General features: G+C 36.9%; 1 protein-coding gene across 2 annotated transcripts in view; it reads right to left on the bottom strand.

Moving 5' to 3' along the window:
* Positions 1 to 27,328, bottom strand: part of LANCL2 (LanC like glutathione S-transferase 2) — a 90,785-nt gene that overhangs the window by 51,176 nt on the left and 12,281 nt on the right. For both annotated transcript variants that reach the window (XM_077119337.1, XM_077119336.1), the window contains exons 2-5: positions 21,729 to 21,846; positions 17,481 to 17,688; positions 16,502 to 16,649; positions 14,619 to 14,765 (exon numbers count right to left, since the gene is read on the bottom strand). In XM_077119337.1, coding sequence (XP_076975452.1) covers positions 14,619 to 14,765; positions 16,502 to 16,649; positions 17,481 to 17,688; positions 21,729 to 21,846 — 621 coding nt within the window. The remainder of the gene's footprint in view (positions 1 to 14,618; positions 14,766 to 16,501; positions 16,650 to 17,480; positions 17,689 to 21,728; positions 21,847 to 27,328) is intronic.

The raw sequence follows: 27,328 nt of genomic DNA, 5'->3' as shown, positions 1-27,328 counted from the left end.
AAAGAAATTAAGATTAATTTAATTATTTGGTTAATGAAGACTTTGACAGAGGTGTTTTTTTTGTTTCAACTTTTTAATGAAAAAAATGTATTTGTGCTAAAATGTATTGAACATAATTCTTCTTTTCCTTGATGAAATAGGAGTATCCACTTGAAGTAAAATCACGCTATAGAGTAGTGAGGAAGACCAAGTGGAATCTTGTATGAACCTAGGTTTAAGAAGCGTTCTGTTTCGTTGTTTTGCTTTAACATGAATCTCTGATTTCTTCCCATGTGAGTCTTTCTCCTAAAAAGCTGTGTACCTTACTGGCTTGTCACCACAGGAAAATTATTTATGCCCAGCATCTCTTCAAAATGGGGATAATAATAGTACTCAATTCTGTGTAGTAAAGAATTAGGTGTGTCCAAGAGATCAGGCCTTTCTCTCAGCTCCTGGAAGGTAAACTAAATTCTTGGGAATTCCTGAGTGGTAGAAGCGTCTTTGCTATTCATGGTCCTTCCTTCAGTACACACCTGGCAGTTTATGCTGATAAGGTGACTCATGGTGCGTTCCTTGGGCCATGTGATCCTCTGGGAGGGAGGAGAGTTGGAGACTGAGTTCAATTACCTAGACAATTACACGCCTACATAATGAAGTCCCAATAAAAATCCAGGACTCTGTAGCCCAGTGAGCTTCCTGGTATGGCAGGATTCTGTATTTAAGGTCATACATTAATTGAGAAAGGGTAATGTCTCTGAGGACAACAGAAGCTTTGCATCTGGAATCTTCACAGGCTGCCCAATGTGCCTTTTGCTTTGGCCCATTCTAATCCATAACCTTTCCCTGGGTGATAAACCATAACTGTAGAGTAATAGCTCTCAGTGAGTCCTGTGAGTCTCCCTCCCAGATTCCTTTATAGGCTTATCAAACCTGAAGGCAGCTTTGGAAATCGCCCTATACTTGTAGTTTTGTCAGAAGTGAGGGTGGTCTTGTGTGGACTCTCGCCTCAATTCTGTAGTTAGATCTTAACTCCTTGTAGTTGGGGTGAGAAGTCTTGGGCACACTTGACAGTCTGAAGGTCTGTGCCCTTCACTTTGTAGTTTGGATACCTATGATAATTCCTAAATTGTTGTAGGATTAAATGAGAAAAAAATACTTCATTCATTCATCCAATAATTTGGGTGTAATAATAGTCATTACTTACTAAAAGCTCTCATTACATGTCACATTTTAGAATTTACAATAGAATTCATGTTAAAAGTTTTGCTGTAGAGACTAAGACTAAAAACACACTTGGGGAATACTAATCTTAAGACATAATTTTATGAAGGACATAAATAAATAACTTTGAGAGAGTCTCAAATTACTGTATAGGCTCCTATGAAAAACTTGGTGGTAACAACCAAATGGACAGCTGTATTATTAAATGCCTTTGGTATGACATATTTTAGAGTCCACTCAAATCCGAATTATTGGTAAACTCTAGAGGAGAGAATCAGTCTCTGGCCATTGATTTAATTTTTTTTGGTTCTACGGGCAAATAACCAGAAGAGATATAAATTAAACTATATTGGTGAAACTAAATACTGCTTGAAAATTTTTATTATTCTATTAAAGCTAATAAAAATCTGCAACACGACCCCTTTCATCTTCTATAAAATAAAATGCAAACCTTATTTCTTTAACAAAAAGTTAGCTTTGTTAAGCATGAAGAAAAGAGACAATTTGAGGAACACCAGTACTTCTAAATTTCAGAGGTGAAACAATTTTAATACATTTAAAGCATATTCATTCATTATAAAAATTGCCAGGTATTTCTATACAGCACACATTTAGAGAATAAATTAGTTTTTTATAAACAATAAGCACATAGGTCATGCAGTATATTTGCATAAAGAAAAATGATATTTTAAAGATTACTTTTATCCAAATAATACATGCACAGAGTTTAAAAGTCAAAAGGTATGAAAAAGCTTATCACAAAAAACCACATTGTTCATTCCCAGGATACCACTGAGGTCTTCCTTCTTTTGTTTTTTTTTTAGCTGTTTGTTTATATATACCTCAATATTTCTAAATAATACTTACATGATTCTGTCCTGATTTACTAATTCTAGTCAGATCATCTATGGTTTGCCCTTTGGCTTATAAGGATACTTTCCCTTTCTTAATCTTCCCAAGAGAATTTTATCCTGTATCACCATCATTGGATAAATTCCATATGCATTGTGTTCTTTATTATACTATATAAAAATACTATATAAATATTGTTTGCTACTGAGATAAGGAATGTAATAAATTACTTATCTTCTTTTATAACTTTTGGCTTTTTCTAAATTTCTCACTTTTTCATTTTTTCTGAACTGCTGGCTAAGCCTTTTCATATCTACCAACAGCTCCATAAAAAGTCTCTCAATAAAGCTTCCATATAGTCAAACCTATGGTAATTTTTGTTTCTTCTTTTATTCTTTACTCCAATTTTTTACAGGTCTCAGGTCTTCTGTACAACTGCTGTCCTCTACCTGCCGATTTCCAGGGGATTCCATTCCCCTATCTCTTGAATTGGATTCTCTTTTCCCTGGATCTCATGTCTTCCTCTTTCTTCGTGCACTCCCTTGTTTTAGTAGACAACGTAACTTCCTGAGATAGGGTATAGGGGAAGTGAATTTTTTGAGAGTGGTGTTTGAAATTGCCTTTGTTCTACCCCACACTTGACTGACAATTTTTCTGGGCAGAACTTGATCATATTTACTTAGAATTTGGAAGCATTTTCTCCTTATCTTTTAATTCCAATAAAGTTGTTGAAAAGTCCGATGCCATTTTGATTTTTAACCTTCATATGAATCTTGTTGTTTTCTCTCTGAAGTTTTAAGAATTATCTCTTTATCTCCTATTTTAAGCTTTCACAATGATGTACCATGGTGCTTCCCCTCCTTCCTTGTGCAGAAACTCGGTAGGCTTTTTCGATAAGGCAGTCCATATCCTTTTATTCTAGAACATAGTCTTTTTTTTTTTTTGTATGCTGTATGGTGGGGTCACATTTCATTATTTTTCCATGTGCGTATCCCCTTATTGTGGTACTATCTGCTGAATTTTTTTTTTATTTTAACATTTGTTTCCCCTATTATTTATTTTGTATTCCATATGTCCCACTCGTCTGTTGACAAGGTAGATAAAAGGAGCGTCAGACACAAGGTTTTCACAACCACACAGTCACATTGTGAAAGCTATATCATTATTCAATCATCATCAAGAAACAAGGCTACTGAATACAGCTCTACATTTTCAGGCAGTTCCCTCCAGCCTCTCCATTACATCCTGGATAACAAGGTGATATCTAAATGCGTAAGAATAACCTCCAGGATAACATTTCGTCTCTGTTTGGAATCTCTCAGCCATTGACACTTTGTCTCATTTCACTCTTCCCGCTTTTGGTCGAGAAGGTTTTCTCAATCCCTTGATGCTGGGTCTCAGCTCATTCTAGAGTTTTCTCAATCCCTTGATGCTAAGTCTCAGCTCATTCTAGGATTTCTGCCCCATGCTGTGAGGAAGGTCCACACCTCTGGGAGTTATGTCCCACGTAGACAGGGGGAAGGTAGTGAGTCTACTTATTGTGTTGGCTGGAGAGAGAGGCCACATCTGAGCAACAAAAGAGGTTCTCTTGGGGGTGACTCTTAGGCTTAATTTTAAATAGGCTTGACCTATCCTTTGTGGGGTTAAGCTTCACACGAACAAACCCCAAGCCTGGGGGCTCAGCCTATAGCTTTGGTTGTCCACATTGCTTATGAGAATATTAAGAATTCAACTTGGGGAGGTTGAATTTTCCCCCGTTCTCATCATTTCCTAAAGGGGACTTTGCAAATACTTTTCCACTCACTGATCAAATCACTCTGGGATTCATTAGGGCATCACTCTGGACAAACCAACAAAATCTCATGTCCTACCCAAGGTTCCATGTACTTATGGTGTTCAACCAAGCTATCTACATAAATTATATTAAGAAATGCACTAGTCAAAATATAAATTTTGTACCAAATAAACATTCTTTGCTTTAGTCTCACACATAAGTTGAAAATTTAAAATATTCATTAACATCTATTTTCAGCACCCTGCAGTAATGACATTCCTTTGTTCTTCCTCATGCAAAAACATTTTTAAAATTTGTACATTTAGTCACTATCATTATACACTCTAAGCATTCCTAGATTATACCATCTCAATCTTTATTGTCTATCTTTCTTTCTGATTTCATTTATGGCCCCAGCCTTCCTCCTCCCTCTATAATTCTCACACTCAGCTTCCTTCAGTGTTTTAGCATAATTGTATTATAGTTATTATAGTATTATGCTGTTCATTTCTGAGTTTTTATATTCAGTCCTGTTGCACAATATGTATACCTTCAGCTCCAATTACCCAATATCTTACCCTATTTCTATCTCCTGATGGTTTCTGTTACCAACTGTATTAGTTAGGGTTCTCTAGAGAAACAGAATCAACAGGGAACACTCACAAATATAAAATTTATAAAAGTGTCTCACGTGACCGCAGGAATGCAGCGTCCAAAATTTGCAGGGCAGGCTGTGAAGCTGACGACTCCGATGGAGGGTCTGGACGAATTCCACAAGAGAGGCTCACCAGCCAAAGCAGGAATAGAGCCTGTCTCTTCTGAATCCTCCTTAAAAGGCTTCCAGTGATTCGATTAAGCATCACTCATTGCAAAAGACACTCCCCTTTGGCTGATTACAAATGGAATCAGCTGCGGATGTAGCTGACATGCTCATGATCTAATTCTATGAAATTTCCTCATTGCAACAGACAGGCCAGCCCTTGCCCAACCAGACAAACAGGTATTTTGAAATAAACTTTGAAATATTCCAAATTTATTCACTAATGTCAGTTCATATCAGTGAGACCATACAGTATTTGTCCTTTTGTTTCTGGCTAATCACACTCAGCATAATGTCCTTAAGGATTATTCATGTTGTTACATACTTCATAACTTTATTCTGTCTTACAGTTGCATAATATCCCATAGTATGCATATGCCACAGTTTGTTTAGCCACCTGTCTGTTGATGGACATTTTGGCTGTTTCCATCTCTTGGTAATTGTAAATAATGCTGCTATAAACATTGGTGTGCAAATGTCCGTTTGTTGCCTTGCCCTCATGTCCTTTGAGTAGAGACAGCATATAGATGGGACCTGTTTTTTTTTTTTTTTTTTTTTTTTTTTTTTACAGAGAAGGAAGGAAGGATGGAAGGAAGGAAAGGAGGAAGAAAGGGAAACATCTTTAAACATTTTCTTATTTTATTATATTTTGTTTGTTTGTTTGTTTTTTACATGGGCTGGGGCCGGGAATCGAACCGGGGTCCTCCGGCATGGCAGGCAAGCACTCTTGCCCGCTGAGCCACCGCGGCCCGCCCGGGACCTGTTTTTTAATTCATTCTGCCAGTCTATGTCTTTTGATTGGGGAGTTAAATTCATTAACATTTAGTGTTATTACTACACGGGTAGTACTTTCTTCTACCATTTTTTTACCTTTTGGATTTTATATGTCATATCTAATTTTTCTTCTTTTTACCTTTACTCATAGTCTTCCTTTCTATACTCTTTCCCACACCTCTCTCTTCTGTCTTTTCACATCTGTCTCTAGTGCTCCCTTTAGCATTTCTCGCACAGCTGGTCTCTTGGTCACAAATTCTCTCAATGATTTTTTGTCTGAAAATGTTTTAATTTCTCCCTAATTTTTGAAGGACAGTTTTTCTGGATATAGAATTCTTGGTTGGCAGCTTTTCTCTTTTTATAATTTAAATATATCATCCCACTGTCTTCTCACCTCCATGGTTTCTGCTGAGAAATCTATGCATAGTCTTATTGGGCTTCCCTTGTATGTGATGGATTGCTTTTCTCTTGCTGCTTTCAAAATTCTCTCTTTCTCTTTGAACTCTGACATTATGATTAGTAAATGATTTGGAGTACATCTATTTGGATCTATTCTCTTTGGGGTATGCTGTACTTCTTGGATCTGTAATTTTAGGTCTTTCATAAGAGTTGGGAAATTTTCAGTGATAATCTCCTCCATTAGTTTTCTCCTCCTTTCCCCTTTTCTTCTCCTTCTGGGACACCCACAACACGTATATTTGTGGGCTTCATATTGTCCTTCAATTCCCTGAGTCCCTGCTTAATTTTTTCCCTATATTTTCTTTTTTTGGTCAGATTTCAGATGTTCTGTCCTCCAGTTCACTAATCTTATATTCTGCCTCTTGAAATCTACCATTGTAGGTTTCCATTGTTTTCTTCATCTCTTCTACCATGCCTTTCATTCCCATAAGTTCTGTGATATGTTTTTCAGACTTTCGATTTCTTCTTTTTGTTCATTCCTTGCCTTCTTTATATCCTCCCTCAATTCATTGATTTGGTTTTTGATGAGGTTTTCCATGTCTGTTTGCATATTCTGAATTAATTCTTTCAGCTCCTGTATCTCATTTGAATTGCTGGTTTGTTCCTTTGACTGGGCCATAGTTTCAATTTTCCTAGTGTGATTTGTTATTTTTTGCTGGCATCTAGGCTTATTACCTTAATTAGTTTATTCTGGAGATTGCTTTCACTTCTTTTACCTAGGGTTTTCTTGCTGGATGGATTTGTTGTCTATCTGTTCTTTGACATTCAGTTCAGCTTTATCTGAACCTCTAGCTTAGGTTTTGTTTAACAGAGGAGAATTTTTCAGTTCTTGTTTTCTTGTTTCTTGCCCTGTTTGTACAGTACCTTCCCCCCACCCCCATCCCCCTTAGGAGGGTCTACTTAGGTAGTATAGACCCCAGCCGGATTTTCCCAGACCAAACTGGCCTCTTATCAGGAGGAAAGAGTTACTTGCGTTGGTTTTCCCTGAAGGTGAAACCCAGCAGGTTGAAAGACTTTCCTGTGAAGTCTCTGGGCTCTGTTTTTCTTATCCTGCCCAGTATGTGGTGCTTGTTTGCCTGCAGGTCCCACCAGCATAAGATGATGCAGTACCTTTAACTTTGTCAGACTCTCCCTGCTGGGGACGTGGTGGAGACCGAGCAGAGGTTGTAGCTTCGTTTTAATGGCTTCAAATTATCAAGCCCTGGTGTCTGAATTCCTTGAGGGAAGGATTCCACCTGAGTTGGGCTTCACCCCTCCCCTGAGGAAGGCACAAGCTCCAGATAAGTCCTCAAAGGAGCTTGTTTCTGCCTGTGCCTGGGGCGGTTGCAGCCTGAGAAGTCCTGCTGCTGTATCCAAAGGCAGTCAAGCCTTTGTAGAAATACAGCCACAAAAACCTGTTTCCTTTTTTTTTTTCTTTTTCTGTCAGCCCTGCCCCCTTGGTACCGGGGCAAAAATGAGCGACCTCTGCTTTGACCAGTTTCACCTGAGCTGGAGGCCTATTTTTAGTTGCCAGAATTTGTTAATTAATTCCACAATTGGCGTTTGGTTGGGCTCAGTCCCTGGTGCTGGTCAAGTCTCTTTCCTTTCCCCTCTGGGAAGCAGCCTGTGGGGGAGGGGCGCCGGCCTCCCTGGCTTGGGGAACTCATGGTTCTGGGGGGGCTCGCAGCTGGTCCAGTTGGTCCAGACTGGGGTACGCTGTGTGTCCGGTCACTAATGTGACCCCAGGAGCTGTTTTGCACTATTTCTGGTTATTTAGTAGTCGTTCTGGAGGACAAACTAAAATGCGCGCATTGCTAAGCTGCCACCTTGACCCCGTTTTTTTTTTTAATTAATTTTTAAATTTTTTTAAACATAACAACAAACACAAACATTCTTACCATATGATCATTCCATTCTACGTATATAATCAGTAATTCACAATATCATCAGATAGTTGTATATTCATCATCATGATTATTCCTTAGAACATTTGTATCAATTCAGAAAAAGAAATAAAAAAATTCATACATACTGTACCCCTTACCCTTCCCTTTCACTGATCACTAGCATTTCAATTTACTAAATTTATTTTAATATTTGTTCCCCCTATTATTTACTCATTTATTTATTTGGTGTGCTGGTTTGAATCCGTGGTGGACCCCAGAAAAGCCATACCCTTTAATCATCATCCAATATTGCTGGGTGGGAGCATTTTGATTGTTTCAATGAAGATGTGACCCACCCAATTGTGGGTGGTAACTTTAGATTAGATGACTTCCATGGAGATGTGTTTTTACCCACTGAAGGCAGAGTTGCTTACTGGAATCCTTTAAAAGAGGAACCATCTTGGAAAGAGTCCCTTTTGTAGAACCAGGAGAAAGCCAGCAATGCTGCCATGTTCGCCATGTGCCCTTCCAGCTAAGAGAGAAGCACTGAACTTCATTGGCCTTCTTGAACCAAGGTATCTTTCCCTGGATGCCTTAGATTGGACATTTCTATAGACTTGTTTTAATTGGGACATTTTCTCAGCCTTAGAATTGTAAACTAGCAATCTATTAAATTCCCTTTTTAAAAAAGCCGTTCTGTTTCTGGCCTATTGCATTCCGGCAGCTAGCAAACTAGAACATTTGGTTTTTAAAAAGGGAATTTATTAAGTTGCAAGTTTACACTTCTAAGGCCAAGAAAATGTCCAAATTAAGGCATCCAGAGAAGGATACCTGAACACCAAAGAAAGACCTGATGAAATTCATGGTTTCTTTCTGCTAGCTTTCTCTCTTCATTTCATAAGGCTTCCCTGAGGGCATTTTCCTTCTGTTCCAAAGGTCTCTGGCTCTGTGAGCTAGAAAGCTTTTCCCAGAATGGTTCCCTCTTAAAAGGCTTCAGTAAGAAACCCCACTTTGAGTAGGTGGAAGACACATCTCCATGGAAACCATCTAATCAAAGGTTACCACCCACAACTGGGTGGGTCACATCTCCACAGAAACAATAAAAAAGATACCACCCAGCAATACTGAATAAAGATTAAAGGACATGGCTTTTCTGGGGTACATAACACCTTCAAACCCGTACAGGTGTATTTTTTCCCCATATACCACCCTATTGTTAACGCCTTATAATAGTGATGTACATTTGTTTCAGTTCATGAAAGAACAATCACATATTGGTACTACTAACCACAGTCATCATCCACAACACGGTTCGGTGTGTTATATAGTGAACATATGTATATATTCTGGTGACATAAACAACCCTAAATCTCCCCTTTCAAACATAATCACACATAATTCAGCCTTATTACTGACACTCACAATAATGTGCTACCATCACCTTATTCATTTCTAAACATTTACAATCAAACTAAATAGAAATTCTGCAAAAACTAAGTATCAGCTTCCCTTTCTCTACCCTCATTCTATCTCCTGGTACCCTATATTCTAGATTTTAACTCCATGAGTTTGCTTATTATAATTGGATCATATAAGTATGATCATATAATATTTGTTCCTTTGTGCATGGCTTATCACATTTATCATTTTTTAAAAAATTTATTTTATTTATTAAATGTACCAACATACAAATACAAACATTCTTACCATATAATCATTCCATTCTATATACATATAATCAGTAATTCACAATATCATCACATAGTTGTATAGTCATCATCATGATCATTTCTTAGAACATTTGCATCAATGCAGAAAAAGAAAGAAAAAAAACAGAAAAAAATTCATACATACCACACTCCATACCCCTCCCATTTATTGATCACTAGCATTTCAATCTACTAAATTTATTTTAACATTTGTTCCCCCTATTATTTATTTTTAATCCTTATGTTTTACTCATCTGTCCATAAGGTAGATAAAAGAAGCATCAGATACAAGGTTTTCACAATCTCATAGTTACATTGCAAAAGCTATATCATTATACAATCATCTTTAAGAAACATGGCTACTGGAACACAGCTCTACATTTTCAGGCAGTTCCCTCCAGCCTCTCTGTTACACCTTAACTAAAAAGATGATATCTATTTAATGCGTAAGAATAACCTCAAGGATAACCTCTCAACTCTGTTTGGAATCTCTCAGCCATTGACACTTTATTTTGTCTCATTTCTCTCTTTCCCCTTTTGGTTGAGGTTGTCTCAATCCCTTGGTGAAGAGTCCCAGCTCATTCTAGGATTTCTGTCCTATGTTGCCAGGAAGGTCCACACCCCTGGGAGTCATGTCCCACGTAGAGAGAGGGAGGGCAGTGAGTTTGCTTGTCGTGTTGGCTGAGAGAGAGAGGTCATCTGAGGAACAAAAGAGGTTCTCTTGGGGGTGATTCTAAGGCATAATTTAAAGCAGGTTTAGCCTATCCCTTGCAGGGTTAAGTTTCATATGAACAAACACCAAGATTGGGGGCTCAGCCTATTGCTTTGGTTGTCCCCACTGATTGTGAGAATATCAAGATATTTGTTTGTTTTTGTTTATTTGTTTTACTTGCTTGTTTGTGGGAAATGCATGGACCTGGAATTGAACCTGAGTCTCCAAAATGGCAGGCGAGAAATCTACCATTGAACTATACTTGTACCCCCCCTCTAGAACACAATTTTCTCTCATTTTTCTTAAAATTTCCTCCCCACCACATTTTGTTCTTAATTTTCAGATCTCCTATTCATCAGATGTTGGACCTCCTGGATTAATTCTCTAACTTTTAAACATTTTTTCCTTCTCCATTATTCATTTCTGTCTTCTTTCTGGGAAATTTCTTTGAATTTACCTTCCAAACATTTTCACAATTTAAAAGATTTTCATGTCATCTGCAAACAGTGAAAGTTTTATCTTTTTGTTTCCAATTTGGATGCCTTTATTTCTTTTTCTTGCCTAATTGTTCTGGCTAGAATTTCCAGTACAATGTTGAGTAACAGTGGAGACATCATGTTAAATGAAATGCGCCAGATGTAAAAGGACAAATATTGCATGATCTCAATGACATGAAATAATTAGAATACAGAAACTCATAGCGTCAGAATCTGGAGTATCCCTGTCTTGTTCCAAATCTTAGAGGGAAAGTGTTCAGTCTTTCACCACTGAGTATAATGTTAGCAGTGGGTTGCTCGTATGTGTTCTTTATTATACTAGGAAGTTTCCTCCTATTCCTGTTTTTTTTTTTAGGAGGTGCATGGTCCGGGAATCGAACCCAGGTCTCCCACATGGAAGGCGGGCATTCTAACCACTGAACTACCCGTGAACCCTCCTATTCCTATTTCTTTAAGTGTTTTTATCAAGAAAGAATACTAGATTTTGTAAAATGCCTTTTCTATTTCAACTGAGACAGTCAAGTGTTTTTTTCCCAGTCAACTGTTTTATAACAGTATAATACACTGTTAATGTAGTGTATTATATTAATTGATTTTCTTGTGTTGAACAACCCTTGCATATCTGGGCTAAATCCTACTTGAACATAGCATAAATTCTTTTAATCCATTATTGGATTAGATTTTCTAGTATTTTGTCAAGGATTTCTACATCTCTATCTCTATCTCTATATTCATAAGATAAATCGCTTTGTAATTATCTTTTCTTGTAATATCTTTATCTGGCTTTGGTATTAGGGTTATGTTGGCTTCACAGAATGAGTTAGGTAGTGTTACCTCCTTTCCAATTTGTTGGAGAGGAAGTAGAGAGATAGCAACATTCACTCACTGCTGTTGGGAATGTAAAATGGTGTAGCCACTGTGAAAGACAGTTTGGCAGTTCCTCAGAAAGTAAGTACAGAATTACCACGTGAACCGGGAATTCCACTTCTAGGTTGTTTTAATTTTTTAGGCCACTCAGCAAAATGGATTGGCTTAAACAACAGGAATTTATTAGCTTATAGCTTTGAGACTTGGAAAGTGTACAAATCAAAGCATTATCAAGGTAACACTTTCTTCCCAAAGACCAGTTACCTGGTCCTTAGCTTACTACATGTATTCTCTGCATAGGGGGGCAGGTCGAATTGTGAAGGGTGAGCAGATGGCTAGCTGACTTTACCACTGGAAACTCAAATGCTTATACCCACAAATCTTTTATCTGGACTGTTTCTCAAAAAAAAAAAGGATTCTTTAATCCCTTAACTACGGTAGGGGCAGGATTACCAATTGGGGTGGTAGCACATAAGACTAGCTATATGCAGTCTAGAGCTGAGTAGGGAGATGACATTGGCTGTGGGGAAGGGGAGGTCTCACCATTTACTAGATGAGCATTAATTCAAGTGCTTAGTTTTGTTTCTATGCTTCATTTCAATTCTCTTCTGTGTCTGACTTTCCTGAGTCAAAAAGGCTGATTCAATTCTTCCAGATCTACTTTCTTTCACTCTAGCAGGAACTGGAGTGGAGGGTGGGTGTGGGTGTGGGTGAATAGTCACCTCACTGTGCTAAGTCAGGGTATGGACAGAGGTCCAAGTGCTCCTCCAGCTGCCCAGGTCTCACTCCCCATACAGACACACATCTGATGCTACCTCCTACAGTACATGATGCTTTACATTTCCGAGTTTCAGGGTCCTGCAGGGCAAACTGCTGCTTCTTTCTGGCACTGTACTCTTTAGGCACTTCTGTGTGGCCTTCCTGCAACCTGTTAGGTCATTTGCCACTTTGCTTTCATCTTGGTATTTGTAATTGGGGGTTCCAGATGTCTCCTAGTTTCATTGAAGAGTTTAGGTTTCTGGGTCAGATGATTTTCAAGCCAAGGAAAGGGCAGAACTGTCTTTTTCCTGCCATTGTGCAAATGGAGTTCTGTTTAAGTGATGTTATAAAAGTTTTTGTGCATGTTGCTCTTTTGCTTTGATAGTCTCCAAATGGAAGTGAACTGTAGATACCTGGGAGTAGTGTTTTCAACTACACCAGCAGTGATGTGGAGCAGGGTAGAGAGGTACACAGTCAGCCCTTCTGAGCCAGCTTCAGCTTAATGCTGCTTAAGAGTCTCTGTGAGAAAACTGATGGAAATGTCTTAATGGAATATTTACCAAATGGTGTTTCCATGTTCTTCACTTTAAAAGCTGATGAATGGAAAATTTTAAAATTTATGTTTCTTTCAAGAAAATCTGTAACATCTAAAAAATTTAACTTGAACACGTGAATGTAAGCTAGATTATTGTTTCATTGATGTAGTCCTCAAATAATTATGCTTTTCCTAAAAGTATTATCACTTAAAGAAAAAAAAAAGATTCCTGAGCCACTCTTAAAACACAACATTTACTAACTTTCCCCAATAATAGTGTCATTTTAAAAAGTATAGAATTTTGGTTATTTTGGAAACATGTGACTGTACTATAAAGAAAATTCACAAATTGGAATATATGCATGTTTCACTTTCTAGAACAAAACACAAAGACAACTAGTTACCAGAAAAAGGGGTTTTAGCTCTGTGTAGACATGAAATCTGTGTTTTCCTTTTGTGAGTAGCAATAACTGAAAAAAAAACTTGAAGTAAAAAAAAACTACATGGACTTTTTACTCAAACAGATCTGAATTCTAATTCATGTTCCTTGACTTACTAGCTTTGTGATTTCTAAAATTTTTATTATTTATTTTTTAACTTTTTTTATTGTACAATATAACATATATAAAAAACAAAGAGAAAAGCAATGATTTTCAGAGCACTCTTCAACAAGCAGTTACAAGACAGATTTCAGAGTTTGTCATGGGCTACCATACCATCCTCTCAGATTTTTCCTTGTAGTTGTTCCAGAATATAGGAGGTTAGAAGGAATCAATATTTTTTTGTCATTACAATCAACTTTTTTTCTTTTTTGTGATGAATAACTTGTATACAAAAAAGCAATAAATTTCAAAGCACAGCACAATAATAAGTTTTAGACAGACTTCAGAGTTTGGTATGGGTTACAATTCCACAATTTTAGGTTTTCAATTCTAGCTGCTCTAAGGTACTGGAGACTAAAAGAAATATCAATATAATGATTCAGCAGTCATAGTGATTTATTGAACCCTACCTTCTCTGTATAACTCCACTATTTCCTTTGCTCTTTCTATCCCACTCTTAAGAGTTATCTGGGCTAAGGGATTCTAACTTTTTCATGTTGGAAGGGGCTGTTGATAATATGAGGTAGGGAGACTAGCTGTGTGATTCTGAACACGCTAATTAACTACACCGTGATGGGAACAGTAGAATAAAGGAAGCCTTCATTATAAATACAAAACAAAACAGTAGGCTGTGTACATGGCAGGAAGGGGATCAGAGGCCACAGCCTGGAAGTGTGGGCTGAGGTAGTATTTGGAGTGGGGCTCTCACTGCCTGAAAAGAGTCAGCACTGAATTCAGTAGGTATGAGGGAAAACTGAGGGACAAGATTACAACCACAACAATAAAAAAGTGAAATTTGGGAACACAATGGAAGGCAAGTTGAGGATAACTGAATATGAAACAATAGGCCCAGCCTAGATTCCAGAATTTCTTTCTGCTCCCTAAAGAAAGAAATTCCCTCATTCATTCTCTGCTGAATGAAGGCCCTACTTCATTCAGCAAGGGGAGATGGACAGAAGAAAAATGTGGGCAATAAACAACAAATTTGGTACAAAACTGCATACAGAATCTGCTCTCAGGAATTCACTGGTTTGGTTAATAAACCAGTGCTCAAACATCCACAATTCCAATTAAGGCCTTATTTCATTTCAGCCTGCTCATTTTGTACTAAGAATTTCATTTCCTGTTTCATATGTGATCTAATATATTGTAAAGTGGTCACTTTATTAGTGTTTCAGATTAGTTTTACTTACCTGCATTAACATGTAGTAGATTCCAGCCATACCATGGGCTGCTCCAACATACTGCTTTCTGTGCCATTGATATAATAGGGGACAGCGCTCAGTTTTTCTCTCTTCCCTTGACAGTGTCTTACCCGATTCAATAATAGCCTGGACTACCTACAGAGATAATGAGACAGCATACATCTAAGAAACTTACATGAATACTGTTTTAGTCTAATTAACACTAATATTAATCATAATAGTAAATAGTATATATAATTAATATTATGTATATAAATAAATAGTTAATATTATATATATAATATGCATATAAATTATATAAGGATGTGGAGTCTTTATATGTAAATTATATATTTATTGCTTAATCTAAAAATCATTACGTAGTTATTAGCTAACAGTTATCTTTATTTTATAAATTAATAAATGCAGGCATAGAGAAATCAGAAGACAATCTCAGAAAAGAAAATGATATTAAGAAACCTCACCAAGAAATCAAAAGTTCTTTCCATAAACCATTTACCAGAATCCAGAAAAACTTACTATAAAATGTTTCTTAAGGGTATTCTCTATTATGATAGAAATTGTTATAGACTACACAGTTGTCTTGTAGTTGCAATGTTTCTACCAAAAGAAAGATTGGTTAAGTATATTTCCCTGGAAAGGCTGGAGGAACCGGCTCTATGAAAGGCTGATGAAATGAGATATGTTATGACATGAAGAATTTAGTTAGATCAAAAGATTATCCTGTCTGGAATGATATGTAGCAGAGATATTATTTGTTTCCCTATATCCATTCTCCCCTTCGTCCTTTTGGTAACAGTACCTCTAAGTTGTAAATGGGCATTTGGCCTCCTAGAGAGAAACTGCTGGATATAGCCATTTGACCATGTTCTGGCAATGAGATGCGAGCAAAAATGATGTGGACAACTTCTCGGTCACGTCATTAAAAAGGAAGCTGCTTATCCTCTACTTGTTCTTTCCCTCTGTCTACTGGATGGGAGCTAAACTAGTTTTGGTCTTGCAGATAAGGACATACCCTTGGGCTATGGTGGAACAAGACAAAAAAAACCCTCTTGGGCCAGTCTCACCTGGAAAAAAAAAGAAACATGCAATCTTTTTGAAGTTGCTGCTGTTTGATTCCATTTAGAACAGCTAAACCAAAACAGCCTGAAGAAGAGTATAGATTTTTAAAAAGGAAAACAAGAACTTCTTAAAAAATCTTTTTTTGAGATGCTTTAAAAAATTAATCCTACCTAGAAGTTCATTTGTAATTGAGAAATTAGGTTTTCAGGGATGAAACGTTTGGATTACTAAATCATTATATAGATATTACTTTTTGCTTTCTGGTTTACTGGAGTAGACAGAGGGAAATACCTATAATCTCTAAATTGTAGTCCAGCTGTCTTAATTTCTGATAATGTTTGTATAGCCTTTATTTTTTGTCCTTGTGATTGTAAAAACCTTGTGATTAACCTTCATTTGTGCCCTTTTACCTGTATCTCCACCATTTTCTTACATAAGTTCTGTGACTAAGGCATGTACTCAATCTGCATATGCTCAATAAGTAGATCACTTCTAATTACATTATCTGGGCCCACTATGCCATAACCCTAAGCCTTGCCCATCTTTTTCTCTAATAAAACTATCAGAATTACTGCAGTTTCCGGAGACAGACTTTGGGCAGATAGGTGCTCTCCTATTATGCACCTAGTAACAAACCTTTTTTCTCTTTGAAACCCCAGTGTCTCAGGAATTGGTCATTTGAGTGCATCAGGCAAAAGAATCCACCGCCTTTGTGGATTCAATAAAATAATTCTATGATAACAAACAGGTTCAAATGGTAGAGACAAGAGATGGTTAAGAGGTTCAAATTGTCAGTAATTCCACAATACCTCTTTAATAACTGACTCACACACGGTGCCAGGCCCAATCTCTGTGTTCAGGTACAGTAAAGCATACAGATAACCTGCCCGTCCATAGAGCAGTTCATCAGGAAGGTCTGAATCTCGGCACACAATGGTTCTCTGGAGCTGCAAAAGTCTAACCAACAAGAAAAAAATTGTTTTCCTGGAGAATACCTAAAACATCTCCTCTGGAAATGGTAAGAAACATAGTCACTTTAGGAATTACCTGTTATTTATGTTTATTTAAGACTATGATTTTAATAAAATTTGTATAAAACAGAAAATAATAACATCTTCTCTTACTAATTCTTCTCTCAGATGTCAAAATTAAGAACAAAACATTTATGTCTGTTCTAAACCATGTAAGAGAAGACATTCTATTTTGAAATCCAGAATTAGTTGGAAGTGATTTAAAATCTAAATTAAAATGCTACTAAAATGTAGCCACTGCTTATGAATTCTCTTGAGTCATTCTGCCTTTCAACAAACATCAGCTGACCAGCATGTGCCAAATACTCTTCCAGACCCTGGGAGTGAGACCCTGATTTCTGCTTCTTGAAGAAGGAATGAATATAAAACAATAGGAGCAATAAAAGTTAATACGCCTCAACTGTTCCATAATTGGTATGTCTAACCAGTTGCTTAAAGGTTGAATTGAAGATTTAGTTATCATGTGGATGTAAGGATAAGTGCTAATTTTCATGCACTGAAGGCAAGCAAACAAAAATTACTTTTAGTATAAATGAAAAAAAAAGTAATTCAAAAAAACATGTTTATTTCCACAAAAAAAAATGCAAGGAAGCATATGATCCCACCATGACGCTCAAGATTAATAATCTCTTACATTTTAGAAAGGCCTGCTTGTAACAGTGGATGAATTAAAAATAATTTCCTTTTTTAATATCTTTGTATAGCAAAAGCTGCAATTGAGAATTGGGAAAATAGATTTCCAGTTTTAAACACTCACTTGGTGATGTATTCCTGGGACTCACAATCACTTTTGAGTTTATGATAGACCACAGCTCCCACGGCAAGAGGCCCAGCATCTCCACAGAGGAAGGTGACCCTGCGGCCATTTAGATTTCGGAGAGTTCTTTTCACATAGTCCAGGGATCGGAGCAGATACGTCTGATCACCTGTGACCCGGTACAACTGCAGGTACAAAAGGGCTATGCCTGGAATAATTCCCCCATCCCCAGAGAAAAGCATTAGTACCTTTTCTTTTTACCATCAGAGTATCTTACAATTATGTGAAAAACCTTCTACATAAACCCTGCGTTTCCAAAGGGGCAACATTAAAAAAACAACAACCACCAAACCAAATCAAACCAAACACATACCATATATTTAGAATGAAAAACTCAAAAACTAAAAAACAGGGTGGAAAAAACTTGAAACATTATCTTATTAATTTTCTGGCACAAATATTCAATAGCTTTTAGACGATGGACGATATACCACTTCCTACTCGTTTGTATTCATTCTCCTTTGTATCTTAAGCTAATTTGGATCCTTTTCTCTTTATTTCTCACATAAGAAATTCCTTCTAGTTTATAACAAATCAAATGATTACCTTTCTAGATTTTACATCTTCTTCCTAATTTTACTATTTCTCAATTTTCTTTAGTGACCAACAATACATTTGACCAGTCAGTCAACCAGATACTTATGCGGGGCAATGTAAGAAGCGGAGGTACCTGCTTGCTTGTCACCTATTCCACTTTTCTACTTTAAAGAACAGACCCACATCTTCAAATGAACTAGAGAGGGATTTTTGTCTGAAAATCTTTAGGAAATGATATATTTGGTTTCTTAAAGAAGCACAGTTTTACTCCTGGGCCCAAGAAGTTAATATGACAGCTCAGAAAAAACTTCTTCAGTATTTATATGTACTTAATAAAGTGTATTTTAGGTAAAAGTACTGAAACAGATGAAATCATGGTGAAAAGAATTAATATTTGAAGTGAAGTTCTCCAATATTCTGGTCTCTAATATTTTACTTTCACTTTTACTATTCTTCATTTTGCTTCAATTTCTCTAAATCGCTGGCTTTTTCCTTCTAAAACTCTTCTATTCAAGGGGCCCTACTAGTCTTTCAAATTAGTCCTTACTGTAAGAATCAAGCTAAGTTTAGCTTTCACACAAGATGATACAGGCAGGGAAAGGGGAGTCCTCTGATGCAAGCCTAGAACTTAACGGCCAGGGCCATTAAAATGTAAAACATAATCAAAGTGGGCACCTTAGGTGGGAAGTTCAAATTAGTTAGACTATCTGGATAGGCTGTAACCTCTGGAGTATCCAATCAACGGAGAAACAGGGGAGGGGGCTGCGAGGTAGGCGTGGGTATAATCGTTTGGCATTCGATTGGCATGCCAGCCACATTTTGTGTTGGGCTGGGTGCCCGCTCTTGCAAAATCATGAATAAATTCTTTTCTCCTCCACATTCGGATGAGCGTTTGTCCTCCTTCAGGTACAGTGTTCTTTCTAACATTATCACCTGTTTGTGTGTGTTTTTTTTGAGAATTTTGTCATTACAACCATTCATTTACAGACTGTAAGTCAAACAGATCTAAAGGCAGCATATTTGAAAGCTCTGGGAAAAAAAAATCCTTCAATATAAATTACTTATCCCCTTGACTTTTCTGTACTCAAAAAATTTTAATTGTAAGTATTTTAGGAAACAGATAGCTAAAAATTAAATATTTACAAATTTCAAACATAATAATCACTATAAAAAAGTTTGTAAATAAGTACTAAGCCATCTTAAAAATAAGATGCTGATTTAGTTAACCTGTCAGTCTAAAAACCTATAATTATATATATATGTAATGCTTAAGCATTTTAAAGTAAACAAAAACCTGTAAAAAGGGAAGGGCAAGGATCAAGACATTCTACCCCTGAATACTCCATAGTATTATAATAACTAACAAAGTTAATAATTACGGGTATCTCCCACTTAACAGCACAAATTTGTTCTGGAAAATTTGACATTCTTTATGCCTTATTCTATATTCACTAGGAATCTATTTCTCATTGTTTTAAATGGGAAAAATCATAATGCCTTACAATTCAACTCCAATCCAAAACCACCAATCAATTTCCTAACACACAGCAGTCTTTATACAAGTAACAATCTTTATGAGGCTGGAATGTATGATGTTAACAATGGCTTCCAGTTTGCCAAACAATACAGGTGCAAACTAACAGTCGCCTCACATGCAGTAACATCCCCTTTACCACTGTTTTCCTTTCCTCACTTGCTTTACTTCATTCTCTACAGTTTTCTTCCACACTTCCTGAACATTTGGGAGATTTATTTACAACATCAGGCAAAAAGAAAAACAATAAAACAAAGAGGCCCCCCCCAACCCCCCCAAAAAAATGGTACTGCAGAGAATGGTTCCCACAAGTATGATATGTGGTGCCTCTCATGACTCCAGCAACCTCTGAGACATACATTTTCTTTCTTGGCATCTGAAGCACTTTTCAAAACATCTACCTTGATACTGATGTTTTGCCAATTTGTATTTAAGTGTAACCAAAGACTGTCCTGCACGTGGTTTTATAAAAAAATACTGCATTAAGTCATTAAGTGCCATATAAACACTACCTCAAAAGTGTTGTGTTGAGAGAAATAATTCCTTGCTGAACATTTTTTTTTTTAGGTATTAAAAACCAGGAGCCAAGCCATTGGGAAAATGTTAGTCAAGGGAACACAAACATTATATTTATGCTTCCCCAACTATCCCAAATGTTTTTGTTTGTTTGTTTGTTTGTTTTTGGCTGGGTGGGCCAAACCAGAATCCAATCTGTTTCTGGTTATTTATCCCTTAAGACATTTCTTTTCTTTTGGAACTGTTTCTTTCTCCCTTAGCTATAGAGGCCAAGCTAAGTGTCCTAGAGAATGTTCTACCTTTGGATAACATTAGGAGATCATACAATATTGGTTATTCCACCACTAGAGATGCTAAAATTGGTACCTGGTTAGGATGGTTGCACCCTGATAGCTCCAAGGTAAAGCTAAGCTCTTCCTTCTTAGGAGTAGAAAGTAGTATGTGTGCCATTATTGGACTGTCGAGTTCCCCATCAACTTTACCAAATGGCTTTTCTATTAATTGATAATCCTTCAATCTATCAATAATTTCATTCTAGGTTGCAAAACAATCATCTTTGAAGAATAGCATTCTTTCCGCAATATCATCACATAGTTGCATATTCATCATCATGATCATTTCTTAGAACATTTGCATCAATTCAGAAAAAGAAATAAAAAGACAACAGAAAAAAATTCATATATACCATACCCCTTACCCCTCCCTTTCATTAACAGACTTTTAAAAGTAGATGTTTCCAATTTGTTTCAATTTGTTTTCAGTTTTAGGGATTGCTTCTTAAAAAAAAAAAATGTACAGATTTGAAAGTCAAAACTACATGTTGAGAAGTCTTGCTTCCATACTGCCCCTCGCCCCTATTTCCCTAGCACTACTGAGAGAATACCATATACTTCATATTACATATTAAAGTTCAAACTTCATGCAGAATGTTTATCTTTAGAAATAAAATTCCAAAGCATCTCATCAACAGAGACATAGTTTAAGACTTCATTTGAAGGGTATAAATATAACATTATTTTGAAAGAAAACTTAAAAACTGTAAGGTCTCAGAAAAAGAATTTTACATATAAGGACTTTTTAACTAGGGGGCCCCTTAGCTTCTTTTGCAGAACCAGATGTGGCAGCAAGATCCCCAGACATACCAACGTCCTACCCACCAGAAGGTGAATGAACCATGACCAGATAAAAACCACAGGCATTGGTCAAGGCCTGTTCCTGCTTGATAACCCTTGATGGTACATGCAGCTGCACATCAAAGGAGAGTAGTGCGTCAGAACCCTAGCAACTAATCAGATCATAAATCAACGAGCCCCTATCCAATCAAGGGACGACACACCACGTAGTAGAAACCCTCCCCTCCCGGAGTAATTTTCCTTGAAAAATGTAACTTCCAGAACAAGGAGGCACAGCCATCTTCTTCCCTTTCACTGGCAGATTTTACTGACTCTCACCTGCTTTCTCCCTTCAATAAATAAATATGTTATGCTTTGACTCACTGTCTTGTGCGGATTCCTTAACGACTCTGACCCCACAAAAACCAAGTCTTATCTGTCATAACCCAAGAATAAAACACACAATTTACTTATAACCCATATTCTCACCTGTCCAACCAGTATAAGCAGAACAGTCATGAGGATCAGCTGTCTTCAAACCTTCTTCCATTTGCTGGAGAAGATCTTTGATTTTGTTCTGGATCCGCCTTGTGAAACTATGAACGATCTGAAAATCAAGAGAAGGGATAAATTCAGATTGCCCAAGAATAGAGTTTTGTTGTAATAAATACTTGAACTTGCAGTCTAAGTAGTAAGAACATAACAGAAGAAGTTATATTACCTGGCCCACTTCAATGCTTCATTTGTTGGATTCTACCTTGGCTTCTATGAGGTGAATTGTAAAGTAAGATAAATCCTATATAAATTATAACTTAAGTGAGATCACAAAAAGTAACTTCAGAATCAAAGAAAGAAATCATGAAAAAAACCAAAATGATGGATTTGACATAAATGTTTTAACTTCTATAGGGCAAAGTACATAAAAAACATAGGCTAAAAGTTGATGAGGAAGGAAAAATATTTGCAATATAAGATATTATAAATCAGAAAAAGAACATAACACAGAAATAGACCCCAAATTTTAAACACATCTCTTACAGAAGAAAAAAAATCAAATGACAAATAAGCATATACAAAAAATGCTCAACCACTTAACAATTAATGAAATTCAAATAAAAACAAGAAGCAGAGCGGGCCATGGTGGCTCAGCAGGCAAGGATGCTCGCCTGCCATGCCAGAGAGAGGACCCGGGTTCAAATCCTGGTGCCTGCCCATGTAAAAAAAAACCCAAGAAGCATGGTTTACCTCTCAAAATGATCCAAGAATAAAAAAATATTAAGTTTCAACACTGGTAAGAGCAAAGTGAACACGTATTCTCACCCACTGCTGGTAGTGTATCCCAAGGGAAATTTGTCAACATTCTTAAACATGCAATTGATAGTGTTGCTCAGATTTTTTCTGATGTTTTTTCTGTCTAGTTCTTACTAGACTGAGGAATAGTAAAATCTCAGTAAAAAACTGCTGAGGAATAGTAAAATCTCCAACCAGGATTGTGGAATCATATTTTTCTCTCCTTAATTCTGTCATTTTTTGTTCATGCATTTTTTTTTTTTTTTTTTTTTTTTAAAGGAAAGACAGAGAGAAGGAAGGAAGGATAGAAGGAAGGAAGGAAGGAAGAAAGGGAAACATCTCCAAACACTTTCTCGCTTTATTGTATTCTGTTTCTCCGTTTTTTGTTACATGGGCTGGGGCCGGGAATCGAACCGAGGTCCTCCGGCACAGCAGGCAAGCACCCCGCCCGCTGAGCCACCGCGGCCCGCCCTGTTCATGCATTTTGAAGCTCTTTTATTAGGCATTGGGAAATTCATGATTGCTAAGTCTTCCTGATGAATCGACTCATTTATCATAATGAAGTATTTATGTTTCTGTACAGTTGGGGCGTTCAGAGCAAATTTTACTGTAATTTGGGATTATGGACTCAAAGCAAGTCTTAGGAGTTAATTTACGACTGTATAAACAGTGAGAACTCCAGAGAGGTTTATTTAACCCTGGTGGTATTTGTTTCATATTTGAAGGGGGGATGAGGCCCTAGACTAGGTGACATTTCTGAGTAGAGAAACTGGAGACTACTATGGGTTTATATTTTCCTCGGAGAGGTTTAGTTACATTCCAAAGGGTTAGAGTAGATGTTTCCAAGGAGACTCTCTCTCTCAGAAGGAGAGGGCAGAGACAGTTTGTCCTTTTCACTTTATAAAAAGTACAGAAAAATCATTTTTCTTCATTCCTCACCTATAATACAGACTTTGCATGTATAGGCATTTGACCTGGCTTTCACTGTGTCAGTACAGGGGTAAAACTGGGACACAGGGAATCACGCTCACTATTTGCTCTGGTAAAGAATAAGAAATCTAGCTTGTAATTCAAAAAACCTGTGTGTGATTCAGGATAAAATTAATAAAGATAAATACTAAAGATTTAACACCCTCTTTATTGTCTTACCCCATTTTTTCTCTGCTTTTCTTCTATAATGCCAATTACACAACACTGGACTGTTTGATATACTCTAACAAGTGCCAGAAGCCCTGATCCCTTTTTATTCCTCAATCTTTTCTCTATTTTTCACCTTGGATAATTTCTATTGATTGGCTTTCAAGTTCAATCACTTGTTCCTCTGTCATCCCTCTCCATCTGTTAAGTCCATCTAATGATTTTCAAATTTGATATTATATTTATCAGTTCTTGAATTTCTTTATGGTTTTTATTTTCCTGCTGATGAAATTTTTTAGTTTTTCATTCACCCAGAGCACGTTTTCTTTCACTGAGTATAGTTATAATAGTCACTTAAAAATTCTTATCTGCTAGTTCTAGCATCTGGTTCATTTCAGGGTTGAATGCGATTAATTTTCTTTTATCTTGAGAATGTGTTTCTTGGTTTTTCATATATCAGGTAATTTTGGATTGTACCTGGAATGTTAATTTGTAGACTTTATCTTAGCTATTTTGAATTGTAAACTCTGTTTCTTGGGTAGCAGCTCTGGTCCCAGTTCCAACCTTCTGTCTTAAGCCGAACTTCTTTGAGTCTACTCCAGGCATGCATAGCTCAAAATGTGGTTAAATAAGTTTACACAGAATTTTGGGCCTGTCCCTTCTCTGGCTTATTCTTTTCCCCCCATTCTCTTTAGCATCCATGGTTACCAAGCCTCAGTCTTTTGGTTCTTCTGGCCAGAGAAAACGTATTATTCCTTAGATACCCTCTGCTGCCACTGCATGAACTATGCAAATGGCACTTAGCTCCAGGATAAAAGACATGCCTCTCCCAATCACATACTACAATTGTAGCCTATAGAACTTGGACATAGTACAAAAGTATATACAATCATATATCACAGAATTAGAACCTAATACAAAAAACAGCTGCACTCTGATCTGCTTCTATTTGCTCTCTAGTGCCTTCCAGTTGTTGCTTTTTATATTATACACATACTATGGAGATTTTTCTGGTAGGAACTTACTGGACGTATGAGTTCCTTATGATTACTTTTTGAAAAAAAATTGACAAAAGTTTTTAATAGGAACTTCCAAAAGGCTGTAAATATATTTAAAAAAATCTAAACCCCATCATATTCAAACCACATGAAGGATAATTACATACAAAATGGGTAAAAATTTTTAAAGTGTGACAATGATCAACTAATTTACAGAAATCAAGCAAACAGTTCACAGCTGGTAGAAGTGTAAACTGGGACAAGTATTTTGGAAAGCAATTTGGAATTACCCTATGTGCCCATTTGAAAGGATTTATGTATCCTAGAATGCCATGCTTCAATCCTAATCAGTCTTGTGGGAGCAACAGTTTCTTCTAATCCCCATTCAGTACTATATGTTGGAAACCTGATTAGGTCATCTCCACGGAGGTATGACTGAATCAGTTGTGAGTATTGAATTTGATTACACAGAGACATGTCTCCACCCATTCTACATGGGTCTTGATTAGTTTACTGAAATCTTATAAAAGAGGAGACATTTTGGAGAGAGTTCCTGTGCTGGTTTGAAAGGAAGTATGCCCCCCTAGAAAAGTCATGTTTTAATCAAAATGTCATTTTGGAAAGGTAGAATAATCTCTATTCAATACTGTATGTTTGAAACTGTAATCAGATCATCTCCCTGGATGATGTGATTTAGTCAAGAGTGGTTGTTAAACTGGATTAGGGGATGACATGTCTCCACCCATTTGGGTGGGTCTTGATTGGTTTACTGGAGTCCTATAAGAGGAAATATTTTGGAGAAAGAGATTGAGAGAGAGCAGAGACTGCTGCAGCACCACAAAGCAGAGAGTCCACCAGCCAGCGACCTTTGGAGATGAAGAACGAAAACGCCTCCCAGGGAGCTTCATGAAACCAGAAGCCAGGAGAGAAAGCTAGCATGTGATGCTTTATTTGCTATGTGCCCTTCCAGCTGAGAGAGAAGCCCTGACTGTGTTCGCCATGTGCCTTCTCACTTGAGAGGGAAACCCTGAACTTCATCTGCCTTCTTGAACCAAGGTATCTTTCCCTGGATGCCTGTGACTGGACATTTCTATAGACTTGTTGTAATTGGGACATTTTCTCGGCCTTAGAACTGTAAACTAGAAACTTATTAAATTCCCCTTTTAAAAAGCCATTCCATTTCTGGTATATTGCATTCCGGTAGCTAGCAAACTAGAACAGTTCCTTTTTGAGATGAGGAGAGAGCTGCAGAACCATGACAGAATGACGAGAGAACCACAGAGTCCACCATCCAGAGATCTTTGGAGATGAAGGAGAACACCTCCCAGGGAGCTTCATGAAGCAAGAGACCTGGAGAGAAGGGTAGGCAGAGATCTCCCCATGTTCACCACGTGCCTTCCCAGTTGAGAGAGAAACACTGAACTCATTGGCCTTTCTTGAGTGAAGGTAATCTCTTGATGGTGCCTTGGTTTGGACATTTTTATAGATCGCTTCAATCTGGAGATTTTCACAGCCTTAGAACTGTAAACTAGGAACTTTTAAAATTTTCCTTTTTAAAAGCCATTCCATTTCTGGTATATTGCATTCTTGTAGCTAGCAAACTAGAATACCCTACAAAGTTGAAGATGCATATACCGTGTGAACCCATTATTCATTCTATTCTTGGGAGTATGTCCCAGAAAAATGTGTGAACGTATACATTAGCAGTCATGAAGAAAATGTAATGATGGCATTCTTGATAATGGCTCCAAACAAGAAATAACCCCCTTGTTCATTAAGGGTAGAATGAAGATAGAAATAAAAAGTGTTATATATTTGTGCAATGATATACTAAAATATAATAGTGAATAAAATGAACCTGTATAATATTGATTGAAAGAAGACAGAGAAATAGATGGCATACATTATGGTCCCATTTATATGAAATTCAAAAACTGGAAAATTTAACTATAATTTTTAGAGATGCCTATCTTGGTAGCAAAAATATAAATAAAGTAAAACAAGAAAGTGATTACATAAAAGTCAGGATAGTGCAACCTCTAATGGTGAAGGCATGGGTTGTAACTGAACAAGGAAATACTGGGTCTTTTGAAATGTTCATAATGTTATTTTTCTTGACTTTGGGGCTGGTTACATTAGTGCTTAGTTTACAATTATTCACTCAGGACTGCAAATGTTTATGAACTTTCTGTGTGTGAAGGGCATTCTGCTCCACAAAATGTGAGGTTTTTCTTAAATACAAAATATTATTAGACAAGAGACCTTTTCACAAGCTTACCATTAATGACAATCACTTAAAGAGTCATTCTGGGCGGGCCACGGTGGCTCAGCAGGCAAGAATGCTCACCTGCCATGCCAGAGGACCCGGGTTCAATTCCCGGTGCCTGCCCATGTTAAAAAAAAAAAAAGATCAAAATTTCCTATTTTGAATGTTATAATTTGATGAGACATCATGGGTCAGATTTCCCTTTTTTTTAAATGCAATTTTATTGAGATATATTCACATGCTTTAAAAATCATCCAAAGTATACAATCAATTGTTCACAGTATCATCACATAGTTGTGCTTTCATCACCATGATCAATTTTAGAACATTTTCATTACTCCAGAAAAAAAAATACTAAAATAGAAAAGCGAAACACCCCATACTCCTTATACTCCCTA

The sequence above is a fragment of the Tamandua tetradactyla genome, chromosome 1, assembly GCF_023851605.1.
Source record: "Tamandua tetradactyla isolate mTamTet1 chromosome 1, mTamTet1.pri, whole genome shotgun sequence".
Lineage (NCBI taxonomy): Eukaryota > Metazoa > Chordata > Mammalia > Pilosa > Myrmecophagidae > Tamandua > Tamandua tetradactyla.
Note: the sequence above shows the minus strand (reverse complement) of the source record. Positions and strands in the feature narration are given on the sequence as shown.